The sequence below is a fragment of the Thermobia domestica genome, chromosome 12 (assembly GCF_964235325.1).
Source record: "Thermobia domestica chromosome 12, izTheDome1.hap1.1, whole genome shotgun sequence".
NCBI lineage: Eukaryota > Metazoa > Arthropoda > Insecta > Zygentoma > Lepismatidae > Thermobia > Thermobia domestica.
The window spans coordinates 99,964,313-99,989,297 of record NC_137465.1 but is presented as its reverse complement, the minus strand read 5'-3'; the positions used below and the strand labels follow the sequence as shown (position 1 = coordinate 99,989,297).

Below are 24,985 nucleotides of genomic sequence, written 5' to 3'. Positions count from 1 at the left end.
TCCCATTCATAGCTCTGCTCTTAAATAGTCACTATATAGACATGCTCACGTCTCCGGTTTCTTCATTGCAATTCCTGAAGATGAATGCAATGTCTGCATTCGAAGCCTCGGATGTCATGGTAAGTCAGCTTGTGATGATATTGGTAGAGCATTAAAGCGGCTTTCCACGGAAGCCAGTTTGCAAAGACCTTTTAAGGAACAAATAATAACTTCTCTTGACATGTACAAATTCTGTGAGAACTGAAAGAAATTGAAGTTGTCTTCGTACCAAAACAAGACATGATGGAATTACATGTTCAGTTGAATGAAATATTTCAGCAAGCTATTACAGTTCCAGATATTCACAATTTACATCACTTTGTGCTCGTATTGGTGCAAAAATTGCTCAGATTGGTGCAAAAAGACTAAGTGCTGGCGAGCATTACAGCATCATTTCAGAATTTGATTTGAAACATGGACATGGTGACTATAGTCGTTGTACAAATTCATATTTGGCCTGTGTTTATGATTGTCGTTGATATATTGGTTTTGGTAAAGCAGGAAATATTAATAAAGGGGATGTAATTGTCAAATGTATGCATTCACATGGTCCAACACTACCATATTATCGGTCTCAGTGATTCCTGTGAAGTGCTCTTTCACCATATACTATGTGAAGTGAGTGTGTTCACAGCAACAGGAAGAACAACATTAAGGAATCAAGTGATCGTGTTCTTTTCAAATGGATGGTAGAACTACTTAAGAAACTTACGGTAGTCGAAAACGTTTGCATATGAACATTATAGACTCCTTTAATTCTTACATGATATATATACGTGGTTAATAAATAATTTATGTATGACAAGATGTTGGACATACATCTTGTCTATGCATATTTACGATATAGAACTAAAAGTGCAGTGAGGGGTCAAAACTTAAGATAGTATTACAACAAAATATTAGTATGCAACGTGGGACTGACAGTAAGTTTTTTTTTTTCTTTTTAATATTTTCTTAAACACATGTCATTTCACCAAAACCTACTTTTAGTGTTTATTATAACGTTAGGTACCTAGTGTGCAAATTGAGTAATTTTCAAGATAGAGCAGTTTCTTAAAATTAATGAAGTATGTGAGATTAAAAGTTAGCATATTTATATATGATTATAAAAATAAACTAAAAACTATAAAATTGTATCTACAGTAATATAAATTTTAAAATCTGTAATAATTAGCGCTTATTTTGACACAAGAATCATGTTTTTAACTACAATGATTTTTGTTCAAGAAGTACTGACAACTGTGATTGTGACATATGTCATTTTTATATTTTGTAACGGCTGTACACAAAGAGCGCAATATAACGTAAAATGTTTATGTAGTGTTCACAGTTGAGTAATTAAACATATTCACTAAATTGGAAAACTATCTGAGATGGTGTTTGTTATTTTTAGAAAATACCGGTTGAATTGACACGAAATGACTATAATGAATATTAAGAATATAAGATTATATACTTATTTATGGAAATTTATAAAGTACATTTTCTGTTATCACTTTGCTGTATATTATTATTTGGATTATATTCCTACCAAATTGATGTGATTAATTAAGTTAGATTTTGATATTTCCCATATACTGCTATTAAGTGCTAGTTTACAACTTCCCTGTGTATGTGATGTATTATAAATGAGTAATACATATCATTTTGCAGCAATTGGATTATCGCTGGGTTCAAACAGGCACATTACAAACAGAATCGTTTATAAGTTCATTGTCATGGAATCTAGAAGGAACAAGGCTTTTAACTGGAGGAGAAGTTCTCCAACTTTGGCATCATCATATTTATCCTGCACCCACGGGAGATGAAGATTATTCCGATGGTGGTATGTATATGAAGGATCTTTTTATTTTATGTACAGAACCTATGTGGCATGACGGCCAACATATAGTTTCAGTGGAATTATTATCAAGTCTAATCTTACTCTTAGATACAGTGGTGTGGATCTAAGAATAATGTTAATGGAGTTAAAAAAAAAAATGTCTTTTTACTTTTCAAAATATTTCTAACTTCCTCTTGAATTTACACACGTTAGAAATGAATTCGCATAGCACATCACTACATTATTGAATTTAATGCGCCAGTTTAGATTAAGACAAAAAACTAAGACCTAACATTGGTCCACGTTTATTGTTGTAGATGGGTTTTACCAATGACTTGAGTAAATAAGTTAACTTATATCCAGTGACCACTGATACATGATTATGGCGGGTAATTGGAGAGAGTGTACGAGTTGGTTGCATGGAAACAGCTCGACAAAATGGGCCGAAGCATAGATCAGACAGAATGAAAGTGGCCATTTTATTTGAGAATGTTTATGGACATATAGTAAATGAAATTTTTCGATTTGTTAGTGTGTCAAGGCGAACTGTCCAATGTATCAACAAAATATGGTCTGACATGCGTGTGAACACACAACGGCGTCATATGTTTTCGCAGAAAGGTCCTAAACTAGAGGGACTGCCGACTGTTTCACTCCGTGTCAAGGAAAGTAGTTTTTTTTTAACCCTACATAAGTTAATGCACTCTGTGGGTGGAAGTCTGTTCTGCCCATTTTCCAAATTACCTTTGTAAAGAAAAATTCCTGCAGTGAACATTCGGAGTCGATGACTCCGAAAGAAGACACTTCTCACTGCGGTACAGGAAGTTGAAATCCGTCAGAAAAAAGTCACATTTTTCTCTGTATTCCGGTTATGAAAGACATCAGGTGCGTCGAAAGCCCAATGAAGCATTCACCTGCATTTATGAAGAGTGTGGTTCACTCTGGAGGAGATTCTACAATGGGTTCGGGATGTTTTTTTTGTACTATAACATGGGTCCATTTATATAGGTAAATATTAAAATGATTTTTTTTTTAGTTTGAAACTGAACATTACTAGATAAGTTTATTATAATTATTGATGGATATACACTGTGATTTACATTAAATATAATGTACAAATTTAAGAAAATTAAGCTATTATTCAACACAAGCATGTAGACAAATTTAACAATGCAAGACAATTTAACAATATATGTGTAGAAACATAGACTATGTCATGTGGTTCGGATTCCACGTTAATCAGTAGGTCCACGTCTCATATAGCCTCGCTGCTGAAAGGGACGCTAAACTGAAATTCAACTCAAACATAGACTATGAGAACAATAATATTGGAAATTGACAACACCTGCGGAACAATTGTTGCGATATATAAAAGAATAAGCAAATGAACATAATTACAAGAAAAACATATATAGGTTAATGTAAAATGATTAACAATTGTCGAGAAACTTTAAAACAACAGCACTTTCAAATTTTTGGTGAGATGATTAGAGAAAAAAGATCTCCTCCAGTTCCTTACCAGATGGTAGCGTTCCCAAAACTGATGCAACGTTCCCTCTGTACTGCCATACTGATGCGTTGCACTAGAAAAGAGGTTGCTCTAGCGTCTCTTGACGATAAATAAATGCGGTGACCCACTTCTTTTATAAAGTTAAGGCCTTCGGGACCCCATGAACCACCTGATTCGATAGCTATAGTGACAAAATTTTATTTGTCAAGTAAATTGCTGTACTTTTTGCATTTTTCTCTTTCACGGCGAGCAGCCACGTTGGCAGCTTGTGCTGAAGAAGAATGTAGATTTGATGGGGCGAAGGTATCGGAACAAGTAAAGTCCCATAAAAGTGCTTTTCCTTTCTTCCACGGTATTAGGGTCATACCATCTGGCCTCTTACCGTCTGCACGACTGCATCCCAACGGTTCGCGTATAGAAGGAACGCCTGCTGAAATTAGTGCCCTCATGATGATGTCGTTCACACTGGAGTGGCGTGAATGTCTACCCGCACTATTGACACAGGAGAGTCCGTGAAGGCCCTTCTTTTTACGACACTTCTACAGGCAGAACATCTGTGTTGCTCGCAAACATCTGCTCCCAAACGCAGTGCACTGGCAATTCGAAAACTGTCATTGGGAAGATGCAGTCTTAAAGAAGGCGATGGGATAGCATGAAACCAAGCGCCAGGGAGGGACGACTGCAACCAAGAGTTAATATTGAGCAATTCAGGATAGATTCTAGACCGGCTTTTAAGGTGTTGTCATAGCATTCCAGAAGATCAGCATCCCGCCAAGATGGAGCACAGCGAAGAAAGTATAGCAGCCTTGGCATGGACAATGAGGCGCGTAGTAGGTAAAAGGCCGAGTGTGTTGAAATGAAGGAAAGACGTGTAAAGAAGAATTCTAATTTTCAAATTTTCTCTTTTAATATTGTTTGTCTTGCCTCATTAGATAGATAATGCTGCTCCTAGTAAGCTGGCGTTATCGGTCGAAATTCTTTGAATCCCAGGCGCGGCTTCGTTAAACAGCTTGAAGAAGTTATTAGCCTGCTCATTGGAGACTCCGAGAAAGCTGACCTCACATTTGGAGATTCTCTCAGTAAACTAGTGTTACTATTTTCCCAATATTTTCAAGATGAATATGCACTGGGCATTCGCATTTTTTAAGATGGTTCCCGTGTTCACATAATTCAAAACATCTGTACTTGGTTTGAGAGATATTCAGACTTCGTCTTGCATCTAGTCTGGTCTGTAAAATTCTATACTTAAATTTCGAAGATATGTGGAATTATTATGGAACAACGAGTGAAACGCAGGAATAGGCATTCACATACTTTGCTGGAATTATAAGACCTAGTGATGATCGAGGGATTCACATCAGTGTGGTATAACCTCCACACTTTCTGGAGCCAATTCCAAACAAAATCCAGGCCATAGGCGATGTTATTTGGTATTAAGTTAGTTCTACGAATCAGTAACTAAGTTTTTGTATGTATGTCTGTTCAACCTACTTACGATGTTATGTTCATTATAGTCTTCACTGCCTAAAATCATTTAACAAACAGTTTTAAAACTCCAAAAATGTAATATATACACATGCGCAACTATGAAAGAACAAACATGTCAAAATCATATTTACTAAAATCTACCCATCACAATTTATTAAATGAAGTTATGAAGCCATCTGTCGTGTCTTATTTGGAATTTCCAATGTACTATTTTAATTTGTAATTTTTTTTAATGTAATTGCATTTAATTGATATTAATTTATTAATAATTAGTAAATAATATAAGTTTGAATAAGTAAACGTATAGTTAACTAGTACATGTTCTGATATATCCGTTAAATGATTTACTATGTTTTTACAAACCTTTGTTTAAAATTAATTTGAATTGGTAACCTTTGTTTAAAATTAATTAGGAAGCGGTAAAACTATTTCACTAACAACAGATATAATACGAAGTAAACGTCATAACTCAAAAGTCTGTGCAGTCTTTTGGCGTGGCATTACTATATAAATACTCTTACTATTGAAAATATCCATACTTGAGCTAAAATTCCGATTAATCATTAATATTCATTAGGTCGTATATCGTATGGACTAGGAAAATATTATATATGAAATCAGTTTATGTACACTTCTTGTCATAAAAATAGAAACTGCCTTCTAGAGTCTGTCCAAAAACTTGAACCTAGAACCGTACGTTCCTCGTATCTGGTTACCAGGGAAATTTCCATTCTATTATAGACCAACATGCATATTCTGTGATAGAAATAGACCATCTGGACATTGCTTGGAAGTAAATATTCTAGTAGAATGTAGAAAACAAAAATAAATTACGAGACGAATGACAAAAAGATGATAAAAAGTAAAAAACTGGCATACATGATGCCAGATTCAAACTTGTGGAAAATAGAAACAGAAAATAACAAAAACAGACGGAGGAAGGTGCTAGCCATGCGCTCTTGTTCTAGCGGATAACATAACGGATTCGCTTACCAATGTTCATTTTAATATTGGTTCGAATTCTGTCTATATAAGCTATATTTTTAAATATAGTCTTCATTTTACTGACAAAGAGCATTAATATTTAAGTGTAAGAAATTTACAAATATATCACAGCTATGTAATATAGAATCTTAGAACATGTGTGTATTAAAGAAAACCACAGCTCCTCCTTTTGTCTCTAACATTTACATCAGCGCGGGAGTTTCATGTTCGATTCCCGGCGGGTGCTCTTGCGGTTTGAATTTCACGCTAAGTAGTAAGTCCAGGTCTCATAACCTCGGTGTTAAAAGGGATCGAAACTCCAATACAGCACAGGTTAATGTTTAATCTTAAACAGAAGGCAATATGGAAAGATGTTCATCCTAGAAACTAATTGTTTAGCATTTCGCGCAAGCAGTGACGTCATTTGGGAAGGGCAAGGAAAGCAATTTCCCCCCCCCCCCTATCCAGTTTGAGATGTATATATATGTTAAAAAATATTATAATAATATACTCTTGGAACACGTGAGACTCTATGTTTATCGGAAAGTCTTGCCTCCCCTTTCCAATCAAAGCCTGAAGTGACATCATTGCGCGCAAGGGGAATCATTGTGTAACAAAATAAATGGTCGCTAAATTATATCAATACTAACAGAAGTGTCGTTTATACGTACGGGAAGAATAAGGTGTAAAAAATATAAAACTTGAAATTTGAAAATTATAGAAATTATCCTTTTTCCCTTTCAGATTTGTTACGATCGTGCTTTCCACGAATCGTAACATTACACTCATTAATTGTTATTAAATGTATGTATTATTGTAGATTTTGCTTGCGTTTACTTTTAAACATTATTCGTTCAAATACGGAATTTATGTACAAGGGTACATGTCTATATTATATTCGTTTTTTGTAAGTTTATATTGTAATTTCGGTTGTGTAATAGTGCTTAATAAAAATTCATTTAAATACGCATTGCTTAGTCATAAAATCGTGCTATAATTATGGTAAGTTATGTACCATAATCATGCAGATTTCTACCATATTTGACATAAACACCATAAATTATTAACATCATTACAATTTAGGGAGGATATAGCGTTTTCTTTTGCATGAAAACCGGAGTAGAATAATATGATGCCAATTAAATGAGACGGGTGTAAACAAACATTACTTATTAGGCCTAAATCTGGTATGTCTAATATATAAAAATTTTAGTCATTCACGGCGGTAAAGCAGCGATTCTAAGAAATAAGGGGCATAATAAATTTTTATTGTCTTTTAGATGAATTACGAAAGTAAACTGAATCAGTTTTGTAATATTTTGAAACAGTGTTCCCTTTGGTTTATTGTTCATAACTTCAATAAAAACATATCGTTTTTAATCAGATAACAGGATGGACTACGTGAGTGGAAAGAATATTAATTTTACAAAATGAAAATCGTGTAATTAGAAATGAATATATAGAGGGTAGTTTTCTTCTAACGAGAAAAAAATTTAAGTATTAAAATTAAAGGTCTCCAAAATTTGTTTGTAGATGTAAACATTAGTCTGCTCCCGAGAGGGCACGATGATTTACGGGGTTGTACTATGTGAAGATTTGAAGAAATTGGTATTCTGTAATTAAGTGTCAGCAAAAATAATTGAAATTGTAGCAGAAGAATCTACAATAGAATTGTAAAGTGGTAGAAAGTAGTTGCAGAAAATATATATACTGCGTTTTAGATGTACATAATAAGAACACAGGTAACGAGATTGACTCTCCAAATAGTTATAATCTAAATTCGAACATAATAAAGGTGCCATATTATAGTAAATCCTGCTTCACCTGGTCGGGTATTATTCCCCAATGAACTAAATTAGATGTTTTTTTTTTTATAATTGACTGTCAGTATATCCGTTTTGATTAAATTGATGTTATAATGCATTATTATGGATAAGTAATTTGTCTTCGTCCTGTCACACAAACACAGACAAGCTATGAGGGGCCGTGTCCTAACTTGTTTTGCTTCAAATGTTAAATTTATAGTTAACCTGACGTGGAATATTACTTCTTTTGGATTATATTCGAATAGTTGGGTTAGAATAAATTATTTATTCACTCTAGTGCAAAATAACGATGCGAGTATACGGTGAAAATTCGAATTAATATAGTAACGTCTGAAAATATTCAATAAGATATAATTGGTCTGCATTAGCTACTGAAGACTGATAGCGTTCAAGCAATTAATGAAAACAATTTTAGGCAGTTGTAATTAGCTGGAAGCTAATAATAATAATAATAATAATAATAATAATAATAATAATAACAACACGATCAGTTAAATGAAATACGGGATTGAAAATAAGATTATCTCATTTGCTACCCTGTACTCAATCTGGATGATGCCTATGCATTGGTCCCTAAATATATGCATATTTAATTGTCCTATTGTTATCAATACTAACAAATACATCAATTATAGCATTAAGTTAGCTAGGTTAGATTAGGTTGTGTTAGATTAGGTTAAATATTATTATTGTTGTTATTATGTGCTAATATGCTGAATTTTGTGGCTTGGTCCGATACTATAATTACTGAATAAATTTGCATAATGAAATGAACCGTTTAGAATTGATAATAGCAAGATGTAATCCTCATTAATAAGGTAATATGGGATTATCCCCTTCGCCAGATAAATATAAATTTAAAATGAATATAATATACCTTAATCAGATAAATGTGAAAATAATGATAGATATATGTATATGAAAATATGACTAACAAAGGAACCTTCCGAAAATGATAGTTGCAGTGAAAGATGTGACCTATGCCAATTGAAAGAGCTGTAACAGAGATAAGCATTTCCAAAAAATTAGCTGCCCATAGCAATAGGTTCAAGAAATATAAGGGGTGGAAGTTCGGGAAACAGCAAGGTTGGACAAGGGGGAAAAAGTACAGATTCCACAAAAAAGGGGGACACGGTAAAATACAATGCTGACAAGTGATGTATAGAAAGAGACTTGCCACAATAGGGAACAAATGAAGGCCAACAGTGGGGTTAACAGTGTTGCCAACTGCAATGAAATTTACATGTTTTGCAAAGAGCACTATATGAAGTGAGTGCAATATTCAGTGTCAACCTGTCATGCAGAACATAAGATATGACGTGTATAATCAGTGGTACAATCTAACAAAAGAAAATAGAAAAAAACAAGTATGAAAAATACAGAAAAGACGGAGTTGGCCATAATGCGCCACATTTGATCACGAGCTATGCATATTAGAATGAACAAAACAAGAAAGCACCAACTATAAAGGAAACCGACGTAGCTACAGTCAAAAAGAAAAACTAATTCCAAAGTTGGCAACACTGACCATGAAAATCCGACAATTCTAATATAGTTAGGCCACTCGCTTCACAAAAAGAAAATTCCGGCAACAGGCATTAGCCTTCGCATCATTTGTGCATGCTCGTCAACATTGTACGTGCTATTGTTCGATGAGACAATGATCCAAACAGAAGATACATTTGTAGTGAGCACAGCGGAATACTGCCAATCCGTCACACATGGTACAATGATTGCCTGTGAATGTTTCGAAACAGTACTCTAGAGGTGTCGGAACCTTTGATGGTCTTTCTATCACATCCACACTTGTAGAAAGCAAACATAATCAAAGGCTTGGCATAATCAAAGGCTTGAAGAAACATGCCGTAAACTGGTAATGGGTTAAGGCTTGAAGTTTCAGAAAATTCTCGCGGAACCAAATGTTAAAGTGAGTATCTGATAACCCAAGCTCTGTAACGTAGCGCACAAAGTTCTTGTATAGTCTAAAAGAAAGTTCTTGTATGGTCTAAAGCATCAAGTGGTTGTATCAGACCCGTACAACCAGAAGGGATCAGCTCAGCTTTGAAATTCACTCCGGATGGTACATGCTCATAGAGCAAGTTGGTGTCTTTGTTCGCTGTCCAAGAACCAATAAGTAGCACATCAGTTAGGTTTCTTTCTGCCAAACTTGGCCAAAGCACGTTGGCATAAAACACGCTTAAATTACTCTTCCGCATGTTTGCGGTTGTATTTGGGAAGGCCTTAATATTCGGAAGAGTTGACAAAAGTCTTTGGTCTTCTGGGGAAATGTTCCTTTGCCTTCTGCCACTTGCACATACATTGGTGAAAAGAGAGTTCCGTCAGCAGAGATGACAGGCATTATCATATACGAATGTGATGTTGCAGAGATCGATCCAACAACACCGTAAACATGTTTTGCACCTTTGGTTCGCAACACGCGATGAATATGCATTTTCCTCCCCCTCAAATCTATTCTGATCGGTATTGAACAATTGAAAGGGCGTGAGGGCGTGACTATCAAGCATTGTCCTGATCTTGGTTCGGAAAGAGTCTGCCAAAGTAGCCAGTTCCTGCCCTTTCGTAGAGAACTGTCTGTTAATCTTGTGGGTGATCACTCGTACAACATATTTGTAGCGCTTCTTAAATTTATAGACCCATGATTCCGAGGCCTTAAACTTAAATCTATTATGTGGATCTATGGCGTGTTTGATGCGGAGAGTCCATACTCGTAATGTCTTGTCATATTCTGGCGCCAGATTCTTCGTGTTCCTTGAAGCAACGGTAAACTTCGCGGTTTATATCGTCCATAGTTAGCGGCGAGGAAGAGAAGTACTTCTTCTTGATCCGTGCGAGATCCATATATGACCTGATGCAGCAATGACGGCTTTCAACGATCTTCGTCGCGAATCGTCCGGATTGTCGTAACAGTAGTACAAATAAGCCTTTTTCTTCTTGGGTGCATCAGAATCTACTATACGAGTTCGTGGACGGCCAACCTGCGGAGGAGACGGAACATAGGAAGAACTGCTGCCGCTACATCCCAACAACTGTGAGGGAGACCTGACACTTGGAGCTACATGGGTGGATGTGCTCGGCGGCGATTCAACACGCACGAAGTCATCACTCGCATCTTCAATACCTTCATTAGATGCATCAAATATATCAGTACCGCGACATACAAGTGTCTGATAGTGATCGAGAACAATAGCATAATTACGTAGTTCCTCCTTGATTCTGTGAAACACCTCCAGATCCTCTGCACTCGGTGGATCGCTACTGGTACCAACTCCTTAACCAAGAGAGTGATGGCAATTTGCGGATTCGTTCCTGAAAGAGTCACAAACAAGGGGGACGTATCACTGAAGGGGAAGATAAACATGTACAAATACAGGTAATGGTTACAAGAGGAGACGATACAATATTGTTGTGGTATTTTTACAAGACAAGAACTACAGATTTTGTTGTAATACTACCTACAAAACGAAATATTAACACGTTTTCGTGAGACAGGCTCAAAGCTTGTCTCGTGAGTATCATTAAAATATTGTGTTCTAGTCACGTAAACTGAATATTTAGGTGAAGCTAGGACAAACTGAAACAGAATTTCGGACAGCCGTTTTTTAGATGACAGATTGGTGTTGAAAACAATGGAACAAAGACGACCATTGAACTCTATAACGCCAACATGGCGGAAAGTAACACACTGTTGCATTTTGATATAATATCTCTGTCATTTGTGACCTAAAACTACTTGAGCGATTTTAACAAGTCGTATTTTGGATTTGCCGTGATCCATACTGTGTCCTGGGTTATATGAAAGTATGAAAAATAAATCCAACATGGCGGAAATAAACTTCCTTCCAAACCTGTAATTTTGGGATATTGCGAAAAGATTTACAGTTGTAGAACGTGTTTCATCGTTTCCAACACATGTTGTTACCTCACATCAATATAACTTTTTATAAAAGTAAAATGCGCCATGTTTATTTTTCAGAAATTTATATAACCCAGGACACAACATGGATCAAGACGAATCCAACTTGATCGTTTCTGCTATGTTGGAATTATGAAAAGAGTTACAATAGTATACTTTGCTCCATTGTTGGCAGCACACACAAAAACCGCTATAAATATTTTTTATGCAATTTAATTCTGGAGTCATTGCTATTTTTACAGGACTATCGGGCTATTATACACACAGTATGGATCAACCGTTAAAATCAAATTGATAGAACTCCCGGTCTGGTGTTGCCCATTTGTTTGTTAGGCATGGCCTTGAAAGCTCTTTACCGAGCGGTTGAACATTTAACCCAATATTTCCGAACCCTTTCCCAAGTGCGACACGTATAAGGTGTGATCTTTATGATCAGAAAATACCAAATTCCAGATTATGGCGAACGTAGGTAAAGAAGTCCGTAAAGGAAGTGAGGAACTCCTGGATGATTTGTGGGTTTAATGGTAATTAATACACTCTTGAGTAAATTCCCCAAACTCCTGAATTTTGGCTTTTAAGTACATGCAAACGTAACTACAAGTATAATTTGGTTTCACTTCACACAATTGTTCTAACACTACTAGCTGAAATGCCCCAAATTCTATGGGAGATTTGTTGAATTCTTTGAACAACTGCTATTTTCTACTATTACTACCACTACTAACTACTAGTACTACTACTACTACTATTACTACTACTACTACAGCGACAACAACTTTGGTAATGTCATTAATGTATTTGGATACCCAATAAACAGTGGATTTCAATCTAATATCTGTCATTTTGGGCAGTTTTTACACGCCCCCTGTCCTAGCGCCGCCCATGTGGGTGGTAGGGGTGTCTACTTTAACAATTTCGTGCCATACTGTAAACTATATGTGTACAAAGTTCGGCTGAAATTACTTCAGGCGTTCTTAAGTTACTCTATTAAAACCATTCCTGGCATGAAAACCCCATTTAAAAAACATTTTGTGTACTTCGCCCCCTGGAAAACGGGGTACGTTATAGGGGCTAAACCCTACAGTGTTTGTTACATGTTATATTTATGTCACGTTTGCTCAAAATCTGTGCAACCGTGTGGGATATGTGGAATTTACAAACACGCATAATCTATGCGCTTTTATCCTTCAAAGTTGAGTTTTTTTGCGCTTTTCCTCACCCATAACTTGGAAAGAACTCCGCTTTACATAATATGCATTCACCTATTTTTGTTTTCTTTCTTTTTTTCTTTCCTCGTTTCAACCTCAAACGCTGACATTGAAATTACTGAACTCCTTGTATTGATTATGTGCATATGTTGCACAAAGTTCAGTTTTCTCGTATTTCATCGCCACAAATGTTTTTGTTGTACTACCCTTTACTACTAATCTAGCATGATCATTCGTACAGAGGTTAATGCTTACTTTTAGTAGCAGGTTATGAGCCACCTTAACTAGTCAATTACAGGAAAGCAAGTGACTTACGAGTGTTTGCAGCGCACTCGTTTCCTTTCCTGTGATAGCATTTGTCTGTTTTTTTCTACACCTTCTCCCTCTCACTGATCTTATCGTTCTTACTTGTTCATCATCCTCCTTTCAACACAAGTGGAGTGACGTAGGAAACATCTTGTGCTGCTGTCTGCAGTACTATCACCGCCTATATGATATATGCAGAGTGTCCCACCTAACTCTGCGACTGAAATAGTTTCAAAGCGAAAAAAATGTGACACATCCAGTTGTGCAGGAATGTACCCATGTCAGCGGGCGACAAACTTCTGTGAGACGCAAGTGCCCCCAAGTCCCCCATCATAGGGTCCCAGGGGCCAACTTCAAAATTTCAAATGGCACCATCGGTCGAGTTATATTTCTTTCGATAAATCTTGGAATATGCAACAACGCATATCAGAAATATTTACTCTATGGGATTTCAAAATGGCCGCCAAAAATATCTGCTCGGTGACAACAACGTGAATTTTTGGCGGCCATTTTGAAACCCGTGCTTTATATAGCAAATGTTTCTTATAGGCGGTGTTGCATCTATCCAAAGAAATATCATCCGCCTCTTGTTCCCATTTGAAATGTTGCGGTTGACCCCTCGAGCCTTATGATGGGGGCCCAGGGGGACTTGCTTCTTACAAAGTTATCTTGGCCCTCGACATGAGTACATTCCTGTGCAATTGGATTTGCAGCATCTCTTTTCGCTTCGCAGCAATTTGAGATCACAATGTTCGATACCATGTTAAGACACAACGTATATTTGTGGTGGCCATTTTGAAAACCATGCTTCATATAGCAAATGTATGCTATAGTGTTATTGCATATTCCATGATCTATCGAAAGAGGTACCACTCGGTCCCTGTTGCCATTTGAAAGTTTGAAGTTGGCTCCTGGGGTCCTGTGATGGGGATTCTGGGGCACTTGCTTCTCACAGACTTTTATCACCCCCTGACCTTGGTACATTCCTGCACAACTGGATCCATCACATTTTTGTTCGTTTCGCAAATCTTTTAGGTCACAACGTTTTGTGGGACACCCTATATATTCCCACATGACCCAACCATGACATAATGTTCACTACTTCTATTATCGGTTGTTGGCTCAACCCAACCATTTCATGTTCCCCGACTTGACATTGCCTCAATCACTCCAGCATTGATGCATTCCGAGTGATGCCTGTTGCCGGAATTTTCTTTTTGTGAAGCGAGTGGCCTAACTATATTAGAATTGTCTGGATTTTCATGGCAAGTGTTGCCAACTTTGGAACTCGTTTTTCTTTTCGACTCTAGGTACGTCGGTTTCCTGCATAGTTGGTGCTTTCTTGATTTGTTCATTCTAATATGCACAGCTTGTGATCAAATGTGGCGCATTATGGCCAACTCCGTCTTTTCCGTATTTTTCGTACTTCTGTTTTTTTCTATTTTCTTTTGTTAGATTGTACCACTGATTATACACGTCATATCTTATGTTCTATATGACAGGTTGACACTGAATTGCACTCACTTCATATAGTGCTCTTTGCAAAACGTACTTTTCATTGCAGTTGGCAACACTGTTAACCCCACTGTTGGCCTTCATTTGTTCCCTATTGTGGCAAGTCTCTTTCTATACATCACTTGTCAGCATTGTATTTTACCGTGTCCCCCGTTTTTGCGGAATCTGCACTTTTCCCCCCCTTGTCCAACCTTGCTGTTTCCCGAACTTCCACCCCTTATATTTCTTAAATCTATTGCTATGGGCAGCTAATTTTTTGGAAATGCTCATCTCTGTTATAGCTCTTTCAATTGGCATAGGTCACATCTTTCACTGCAACTATCATTTTCGGAAGGTTCCCTTGTAAGTCATTGTATAATCCAATAAAAGAATAACAATAATGTTGAATTTACGTTTCAACCCTGTCACTATGAACTATATTAATGATGGCATTACTCATAGAACATATGTGAGTATTATTCATAAGGGACCAAGCATATAGTGGAATTCATATGCTAGGAATTCAAAGAAAACATCCAGAGTAAGTAGTGTAGTTACGTATTTCCAATCAATTGTCAACAAATGAATAAGTATAACCTTTATTAGGTTTATTGTATATAATTTAAATGTCATGAACTACTTTGTTACAAAAGATTGCAAGTTTATTTTAGAATGATTTAGCATATGTATACAGGACATCAAATACATAATCTTAATCGTCATGTTATATGTTGTCCAAGTTTCAACGATTGTGACTTCTGTAATGCAATTAACTTTAATAAAATTAATTTTCCAAAATCAATTTAATTTGTTTATATCATATTCTCTATAATCTTGAAGTAGCCATTGGAAGTGTCACTACTGCAAGTTCCTGGATAATTTAGAATGATACCGTTGCGCTAAGGACTTTTTATGCTAATACATATACTGCTAATATATATATATATATATATATATATATATATATATATATATATATATATATTACTCTCTATTCAGTAACTAGCAGATTTTTTTTTATCTTTTAAATTGATAATTGATACTGTTTTTTTTTTTTCCTAACCTAGTGATGAAAGTTAGTAATGTACGATATACATACACATATTTATTTATTTATTTACAGATTTGGAATTTTCGGAAATGCTTAATTACGTATTTTTAGTAAACAAATTGTGTACCGAAGAGCAGACTTCCAACTTTAAGAAAATCCCAATATAAGGCACTTTCTGAATAAAGAAAGAGAAATTTAAATATTTAATAAATTTTCCCGTTTTCTTTCTTAGAACTGGATTTTTTCGAAAATTCTGAAACATGCATTCCTTCACTTTTAATTAAGTTTATACCGAATTTCACACCTCCAACAGGAGTTGGCATTTTTTGAGTAGAGAAAGGAAATTTATATATTATAGACGTAATCTCCTTTCCACCCGTACGAACGAAATTTTTAGAAACACGTATTTCCTTATTTTTAATTTAGAGGTTATCAAATTTCAAACATTCATTTTAAAACGAACCTTCAAAATACATAAAAGAAAGGAAAATTTGTATATAGAAATGGTCCTCGGAAGAGCGGTTTTTTAATATATATATCAAGTATATAAAACTAAGTTTTTAATGAAGAATCTATTTACCGAGTTCCAGATGTCGATTCTTCGCAGAAAATCTACCTTTAAGCTCTCGTGGGGTACAGGCCTTGTATTTGGAAGTAAAGGAATTAGCCTTTTTCTTTAGACCGTATTCTGCATAGGTGAGAATTCAAAGAATGAAAAATTGAAGATTAAGCCAGGAATTCAAACTGTGTTTCTAGCTTACTGTGTCGATTTCGATTCTTGACTCAGTCCGGCATTTAATTCGCACATGTGGAGAATGTAGTGTAAGGAAAATAGGTGGAATCTTCACATTTTCTGTTATAATATTAACTTAACTGCCACCGATGTTCATGCATAGACACTGAATTTCAAGAACAAGAGAAGCTGTGGTAGCCCATATTGTCCGAAATATGAGCACCAATCAACCTCAAGATCGAGGGGTGTCGTGTCGTGACTGGGCAGGGAGTGGATTGAAGGTGTAATTGTTAATGCACCAGGGTGGTAAGCCGAAGGCCTGGGTCCGATTCCTGCTCAATCTTCCACTTTTTCACTCTTTGAATTGTCATTTGTTAACATGTGTCACTTTATTGATTGTAGAAGAATCATGTAAGGTACAGATTGTTTGTAATTATTGACTTATTCTGATTGGTTTATTTGACGGTTACTATACAATGACTGAATTCTATGTTTTGATTTTGTAGTTGCATCTCATGGCGTCACATTTGAAATCGGAGGTGATCAGCAGGTGCATGATGATGATCGAGGTTGGGAGTGTGTTTGGAAATGCCATACTGCAACACCTGTAGTTCACATGGCTTTTTCACCTGATGGAACTTTGTTTGCTACCGCGGGAAAATCTGATCGTTTAGTCAAGATATGGTTTGAGAACAAACAGTGTAAGTATTGATATTAACAGTACTACACTTGACTATTTAAAGTAATGTGAATAAAAATAAGTTTCTAGAAATCTCTTACATTGATTGCTTAATTTAATTTTAATTAATAACAAGTAGGGTCAGAAGATTCTTTTTATGAAGTTCGGATCCGTCGATCATCGATCATTTATGATTATCAATCTGATATTATTGTTCCGCTTGCTCGTAATTATGCAGATGAAAAAAATATTTGCATTTGTTTCAAAGGAATAGATAGTATGTAATCGGAGGCGCTTGCAGGGACATGGAGACAAGTAAATGCAGAGAAAACAAAATACATGGAAGTTCGCCGGGATCGTAATAGTATAAATTATGGTTGTATTAAAATATCAGATAATATTTTCGACAATGTGGATACTTTCAAATATTTAGGATCAGTATTAAGACCAAAACAAGATCCACGAAAAAATTAAATATCGACTGAGAGCAAAGAATTCGTTTTAGTATTCAGTTCAAAATATTTTGTCGTCGCGAATTCTGTCATGGAATTTGAAGCTTAAAATGTATAAAATATGTTTATAAAAATCATGCCTGTTGTGCTGTATGATTGCGAAAAATGGTCGCTTACTCTGAGAGAGGAACGCAGACTGAAAGTATATGAGAATAAAATCCTGAGATGAATATTCGGACTCAAGAGGAACGGGAATTCGGAGTGGCGGAAGCTTCATGACGAGGAACTACATAATTTATACGGTTTACCAAACATTGTTAGGGTCATCAAGTCTAGGAGGCTTAGGTGGGCAGCTCATGTAACCAAAATGGAAGAAAGTAGGAACACTTTCAAAGTTTTAACTGGAAATCCAATCGGAAAACGAGAATTAAGAAGACCTAGGCGCAGGTGGGAGAACAACATTAAGATGGATTTCGCAGAAATAGGAATACGAAGTAGAAACTGGATCCAGTTGGCTGAGGATAGAAGTCAATGGGAGCTTTCGTGAACGCGGTATTGAACCTCCGAGTCCCGTAGACCATAGAGTTAGTTAGTTCATCTTAGTATGTCAATTTGCATTCACAAATCACTTGTAAACACCGGAAAATGATGGATGAAGTAATAGACAGATTCGTACATGAATCAAGGGCTACATTCGAGATTTGAATTGGAGCATCTGTTGATATCGGGTTTCTGTTTACAGATTGTGGCATATTGAATAAAATTGGCGTACACTTCTTCATAAGTGTAGTACACGGAAAGAAGTAAACGATCTGAAGGTGTGACATGATGTTACTGTTTCGATATAATCATTATTGTATATTATTGTCTTTATTGTGAAAGCTTGATAACGTCTTTAGGTAGGTTATATTTTAACGAATCGTAAGATTCCATTGTACATTTTTCTTTCTAGTTTGCAGTTACTAGTTATAATAATTTTGTCCCTGATAATAAAAGCGAACCACCGAAAGTTAGGATGTGTAGTTGTTGAAAAATATAAATTTTTAATATAGATGCTTGTCGCAACATCTACACTGGTGGTTTGCTTTGTGCAATATTTATTTTTACTTGTCAGACTTTAATACTAGTTAGTATGTAACATTTGTCTATATTATATATGGGTTATGAAATGCTTTTTCAAGTAAAATCATTTTGATGAGTTAATTAGATTTTTAAAAAATGCTAATTTAAAAAGTCACGTCAGAATGTAACTAATAAAGAGTAAGTATAATGTATCGGTCTGATATATGAGCTTCTTCGCATTGGCCTTTGGTACTTGAATAGTATACGCACCTTTGGCGTGGAAGATCCGGGTTTGATTATTAGTAGGAGCTCATGTGATTGGGATCCCACTTTAAGATATAGGTCCATGTCTCATACAGCCTCGCTGCTGAAAGGGACGCTGAACTTAAATTTAATCCAGTCCAGTCTGAATATATGATAGACGGAGATTAATCAATGACATTAGAGTAAAATTATTAACTGTTATCACATTGCAATGAAATTAGGTTATGACTGTTTCATTAATAATGTAATGCTTTACTTTCCAGTGCTCTTCCCATCCAAAAGTTTAGATCATACAATTTCGTACAGTCAGTCAACTGTCAATGAATATAACTATGGATTTGTTTATATTGCACATCCACGAGCTGTCACCGAATTGTCCTGGAGGAAAACAAGTAAATATATGCCAAAGTAAGTGCTACTTGCGTGGATATCGCAATAAACTTAATACTCCTAGCATGTTAACATTGTAATGTAGTTAAATAGTTTGTGGATATATTTTTGTGTAAAATATGTATCTTAGTACATAGTAATTACCTGACTGTATCTTAACTGATACTTTTTTAGTAGATTATTCTTTATAAGTTAAATTTGGACATTATTACTGTTAATATGTGCATCATATCTGGGAAACTACATTGTCATAAAATAGCTGAAAATATGAGAATTACTTTTTTAACTTGTTGGGAATTACTGAAAAGAAATTTCACATATGATATATTCCGTATATTTAGTTATACGTTACTAATATCAATTAAATTAATATGTCTAATAAGAGCATCTCGTTTGACATCTTTTTTAAATAACGGAAGGAAGCATAAAGAAAAATACGTAATTTCATAGGATGTGGCATTGTCGAATGATATATGAAAGCACAAAAGAACGACACCTGAAAGTTCCACCTTTTAAATACCAGCTGTGTTAGATTTTTGACGAGTATACTTTGAGGGCTAGTGAAACATATCTGTAAATGCGCGATTGATGGAAAATTAAGATAATGTTAGTAAGAAAGAGTATCCCCAGAAAGTCCAGACTTGCTTGCCTTGTGTTCACCACAAACTCATATAGCCTGGAGTCAAGTAACGGTCACTTATCAAGCATTGAGCTCTGTACCTTTGAGCCACCCTCCCTTTTTCGTTTTTCACCTAGTAATACTGCTTTGTGTACTCTGTACTCTTACATAAGTATGTTGATAAGAAGTTACGTATGTTTATAATATTTTCTTGTCTTGTACGGTAAAAAATAATCTGTGCATGTTTTTACATACTTTTTTCCAGAGTTGTAAATTATACTTTGATGTGTTGTTCAGGAGTGACACTACCCTTGCTTTTTAGCAAAAAATACTAAAAGAATTGATTTGTGTTTTATAGCGTGAATGTAGGAAGTTTTGATAAAGTTTGCTGCAGATAAAATTAATTTTTGCAATACAATACAAAGATCTCAATGAAATTTTTCTGTTTTAACCAGAGTACAAAATTTTTCAAAACTATAACTTAATTTGTGCAAGTTGTTGTACGTCTTTATTGTTTTCTTTCTGTTTATTACAGGGGTTCCGTTGCGAACATGCTAGTTACATCGTGTAAAGACAACATATGTAGAATATGGGTAGAAACTGTTCTTCCAGATGATGGCCTTGTAAATATGAACCAGTTTGATCCCTTGGCGGCTCAAAATCCTAAATTTCGAACACATCGTCATAAACATCGTTTTATGCAGAGGTTAAAACACATGAAGTAAGTATTGATATATACATTTACAGTTTTGTATTTGCTAAGTATATGCAAGATAGCATTATTTACAAAATTGACAACTTTCAGAATGAGTGGAACTTTAGTAATTCAAATTTTGGACAATAAAACTATATTATAGCTACTAACAGAGCGAATGGAATACATACTACAAATAAAACTAGTGATGTCATCATTAGGTCTCGTGGTATGACTCAGACAAACAGACTGATTAACCTATCGTGCAGACGATAGAACTTACCATTTACTGACGATAACTTGGACATGGTAAAACACACGCTCGAGCGTCTAAAAGTTTTTTTCCTCGATATTTATTAGTTTCTACCAATTATATCTTTAGGTCATAGTCACTTTTATTAGGAATATATATTGAATGATTGTAAAAATAATTCTAAATTATGGTAATTTCAGGTTCGCCGTATTTCCCCACGAAAGGCACCGTTTTCCATAAGGAGAATGTAGATACACTGCTTTCTAGAGTTCTATACCAAACCAGTTTCTATAGCTAGATTCATAAGTCCCATATTTGAACATGGATTTTTTCTGATGGTCCTTCCTATTGTAATCCCGGGTACAGCATAATTGAAAAAGTAAACGATCATAGTAAAGATACCATAGAATTGTAGGCCTCCTCGAGAGACAAATAAGCCTTCAAATAAGTTGCGTCTCGTTTCAGATGAGTTAGAAAATGGAAGAATAAGAATAAATAAATAAGGTTACAACAAAATTATGATTGAAGAACGAAAAAAGAGTACATACCAAACATGTACACATATATATATATATATATATATATATATATATATATATATATATATAGATAGATAGATAGATAGATATAGATATATATATATAAAAACTTCTCACTTATATTTCGGAATACAAATATTTACGTATTATGAGGAATTGAGCAACCGTTGTACTGAAATAAGCGAATCATTTTTTGATAACACGTTTAATGAAAAAGAAAGAAATATGTTACATTACGTGTAATACAAATTAAATAATTGTAGTTTTATTGTGCGAGTTCTCTATATTATTTATCATACTTAGTCTTACTTGCATATTGCAATCGAGGGTTCTAATTTATAAGAATATTCCACAAACATTGAAACATTAGTCCTCCATTATCATATCGTAAGTTTCTATTGCTGGTGTCCCTCGTTCTTCGTCTATTCTCGCTTTCTATCCTCAGCAAGGTACACAGGCAAGATTGACTTCACATATGATGAGAAAATGTGATTGAAGAAACACAAGTGCACCTTGCTCTCTTTGCAGACTAAGATGGGGACAGGAGAAATCTGCTCCAAATTGGTTATGACAAGTTGCAACAAACACTGAGCAAACAAGTGATGAAAACAAGAAATGGGGTTCTCTGCCCTCATAATCACGGACCCCACTTAAATGTTGTCCTTTATAAATTGCCACAAAAAACAAATTCATCAAATGACTCACTTGAGATTGAGTCTAGCAAATTAATATTACTGTTCAAGACACTAATATCATTGTTGCAGGGACATTGCAAATTGTAATAAAATTTTATCAGGCTGATATTTGGAAAAGGGTCAATCCAAATGAAATCGACCAATGATGGTTGCTGACAAAATTTAGTTTTTTATTATTTTTTTTTTACCTATGTTTGTACCACATTCAGGGAGTTAAAAGCAGGTATTCATTTATTTTTTAGCCGCTCATGTTTTGTCGTAGCGATCATTTTGTATACGCGCCTGAGCGTATTTTGAACTTTTTAGTGCATTCCGTTAAACGCTGAAACCTTTTAGGTTTTAAAGATAATGAGTTCACACCAAAATCATATGAAAGATAATGGAATGGACAACATTCTGTGTTCTGTGCACATTGAGACTTATTTTAGAACGTCGAAAAAAGAAGTTCGTAACATTGAGGTTGGAAACCTAGAAATGGCCATTTTGGAATGTACATTTTGAAACGAAATAAATGAGACTCACCTTAAATATTTTGTCTACATAGAGACTAGATAATAGACAATGTCCCGAACAAGTTTCAGATCTGGGAACCATATACTTGATTTTTTGGAAATTTTATAAAAATTGCGAATTTTCGAAAATCGTGTATTTTCACCATCAAATATCTCAAGAAGGACACAAGTAAAAAATCTTGGATTTGCACAAAATAGACAATAGTTGTGCAGTAACGATTGAGTAAAATTGCATCACTAAGACTCGAGTAGTTTCTGGGTTACAAGTTTTTGTTCACTGGGACTTAATATCATGTAACGCCATGAGGCGTAGATATAAACTTTGCAGCAAAAGTCAAAATAACATGACAGTAATGTTAATGGGTAAAGTGTGCATAATTTATGAATCATATCTTGTACAAAAACGCGTGTTATTTCTTTTTTGCCTATAGCGCTGCTGCTAAGAGATCAGTGAGAGGTAAATAGTTGACTAATTTGTGTACAGAGTTTGGCATTGATATTGAAAGTACAACCTGTAGGAGTTGTTTACTCTGTGGGTGTGAGTTTCCGGAGAACCTTAGAGATTGGCACCCACACTTTATTATTTGTAGATAGTTAAAAAGAGGTTCTTGGGCCATGGGGATGGAAATGTGCACAGAACACAGAATGTTATCCATTCCATTATCTTTCATATGGTTTTGGATTGAACTCATTATCTTTAAAACCAAAAAAAGTTACACCATCAGGGCTCATAGCGGGTCACTTTTTTAAATTAAAATTTACTTTTTTTCAAGTTGGTCACTAAAAGTTACTTTTTTGGGAGGTAAAGTGACTTTTTCGTGTAATTAATGTTTTGCACTGGCAGTTTTCTAAGAAAAATATTATAAAAATAAATGGAGAAAGGCAGAAACTTGTTACTCATTACTCTTCTAAAAGCTTCAGTACTTGCTGCCACTTGTGAAACAGTCAGCTTTATTCTCACTTCAGCTTTTATTCTTTCTAAAGCACAGTGGATGGTTGGTGGATGCTTAAGCTGTCAAGGTGGGGTTGAGAACCTTTCTGTGTCTATTCTTTCTTCTATCATAATAGTCTTTTAGTTTTCTCTCGTAATAGTTAACGCTCTGCTCAACGTTATGTGTGTGTGTTTGTGTGGTTCATCATGTTCGTCTTGCGTTATGCTTCTTGTATGTTCTTCTTAAGAGTAGGTGATGAATTTGAATATTTCATAGCTTTGAGAACTCTCAATGCTAAGTTAAATGTAATGTCTGGGGTGAAGAAATTCGGAAATAGGAACCTCCGGTGCATGGGGTCCCTAGTTCGATCCCAGCTCGCGCCGTGTGGACTTTGTGGTGGACAAACACCGAGCTCGTGGGTTTTCTCGGGGTTCTCCCGTTTCTTCCCACTTTCTTCATTCCACCATTTCATTCATTTCTCATAAACACCGTCCCCTTGAGCCTAACCGGCGTAACCGGGATAATCAAAGATTTCGTTTCGTTTTTTTTTTTTCCCGGAAATAGACTAGCACTGGTTCCACTTACTCCGAAGCTTCTTACATCTGCTAAGCCTGCTTACCGTAACTACAAAGCATACTTAGAAAACCTAAGAAAGGAGGAAGCTCAAAAACAAGTAAAGAAGAAAAGATGAAACAAAACAACAAAAAAAGAGGTGATGCAGAAATTGACAAAGAAAAAAAAGGGGTATGATGAGATTTTGGTCACTTTTTCGTGTGCTTCTGGTCTTTATTGGTCACTTTTCAACTATTTACAAGAGACCAGACCGCTATGAGCCCTGCACCATTCAATGGAAACCTCTGAAAAGTGCAAAATACACACACGCGTCTATACAAAATGGCATCTACAAACAAATCTGTGCGGTTAAAAAATAAATGAATACCTGTTTTCAACTCCCTGAATGTGGTACAGTCTTAGATAAAAAATTAAAGGAAAGAAAAATTTTGTCCACAACCTTTGACCTGAAAATTGGTCGATTTCATTTGGATTGCCCCAGAAGAGAATTCATAAATAATTACCCATGGGTTTATATATTGACATTAATTACTCCAATTTGCATATTATGGATACATTATTTTTATTTTTTCCGTCACTGTTCAGCTTTTGTTTGTTGCATTTTCATATTTGAAATCCACCTTTATATTTCTGAAGGTCTGAAGTTGCTTGCAGGTGTTATTCTAAGATTGGTAGGATGAAGGAGAGAGAGAAAGCAATGGCAGATATAAATTTCTGTGCAGTAGTAGTGATTCATATGAAAATACGTTCCCATTATCCTTCCGACTCAATCTTTCAATCGTAATGAAAGTGGGGGCAAAATTCTCAACTGATTCTAAGTACAAAAGAGACTATAGAGATATAAATACTATCTTTATGAATAAAGTTCTGTCTTATTCATAAAGAAAACATCTTCAGTTAACAAAGTTTCGGTCCCTTTTGAAAAA

The 24,985-nt window shown here is 35.3% G+C and overlaps 1 protein-coding gene across 3 annotated transcripts in view; it reads left to right on the top strand.

Moving 5' to 3' along the window:
* Window positions 1–24,985, top strand: part of Rbcn-3A (rabconnectin-3 alpha) — a 354,959-nt gene that overhangs the window by 33,809 nt on the left and 296,165 nt on the right. For all 3 annotated transcript variants that reach the window (XM_081733859.1, XM_081733860.1, XM_081733858.1), the window contains exons 3-6: window positions 1,693–1,864; window positions 16,902–17,096; window positions 19,116–19,260; window positions 20,397–20,582. In XM_081733859.1, coding sequence (XP_081589985.1) covers window positions 1,693–1,864; window positions 16,902–17,096; window positions 19,116–19,260; window positions 20,397–20,582 — 698 coding nt within the window. The remainder of the gene's footprint in view (window positions 1–1,692; window positions 1,865–16,901; window positions 17,097–19,115; window positions 19,261–20,396; window positions 20,583–24,985) is intronic.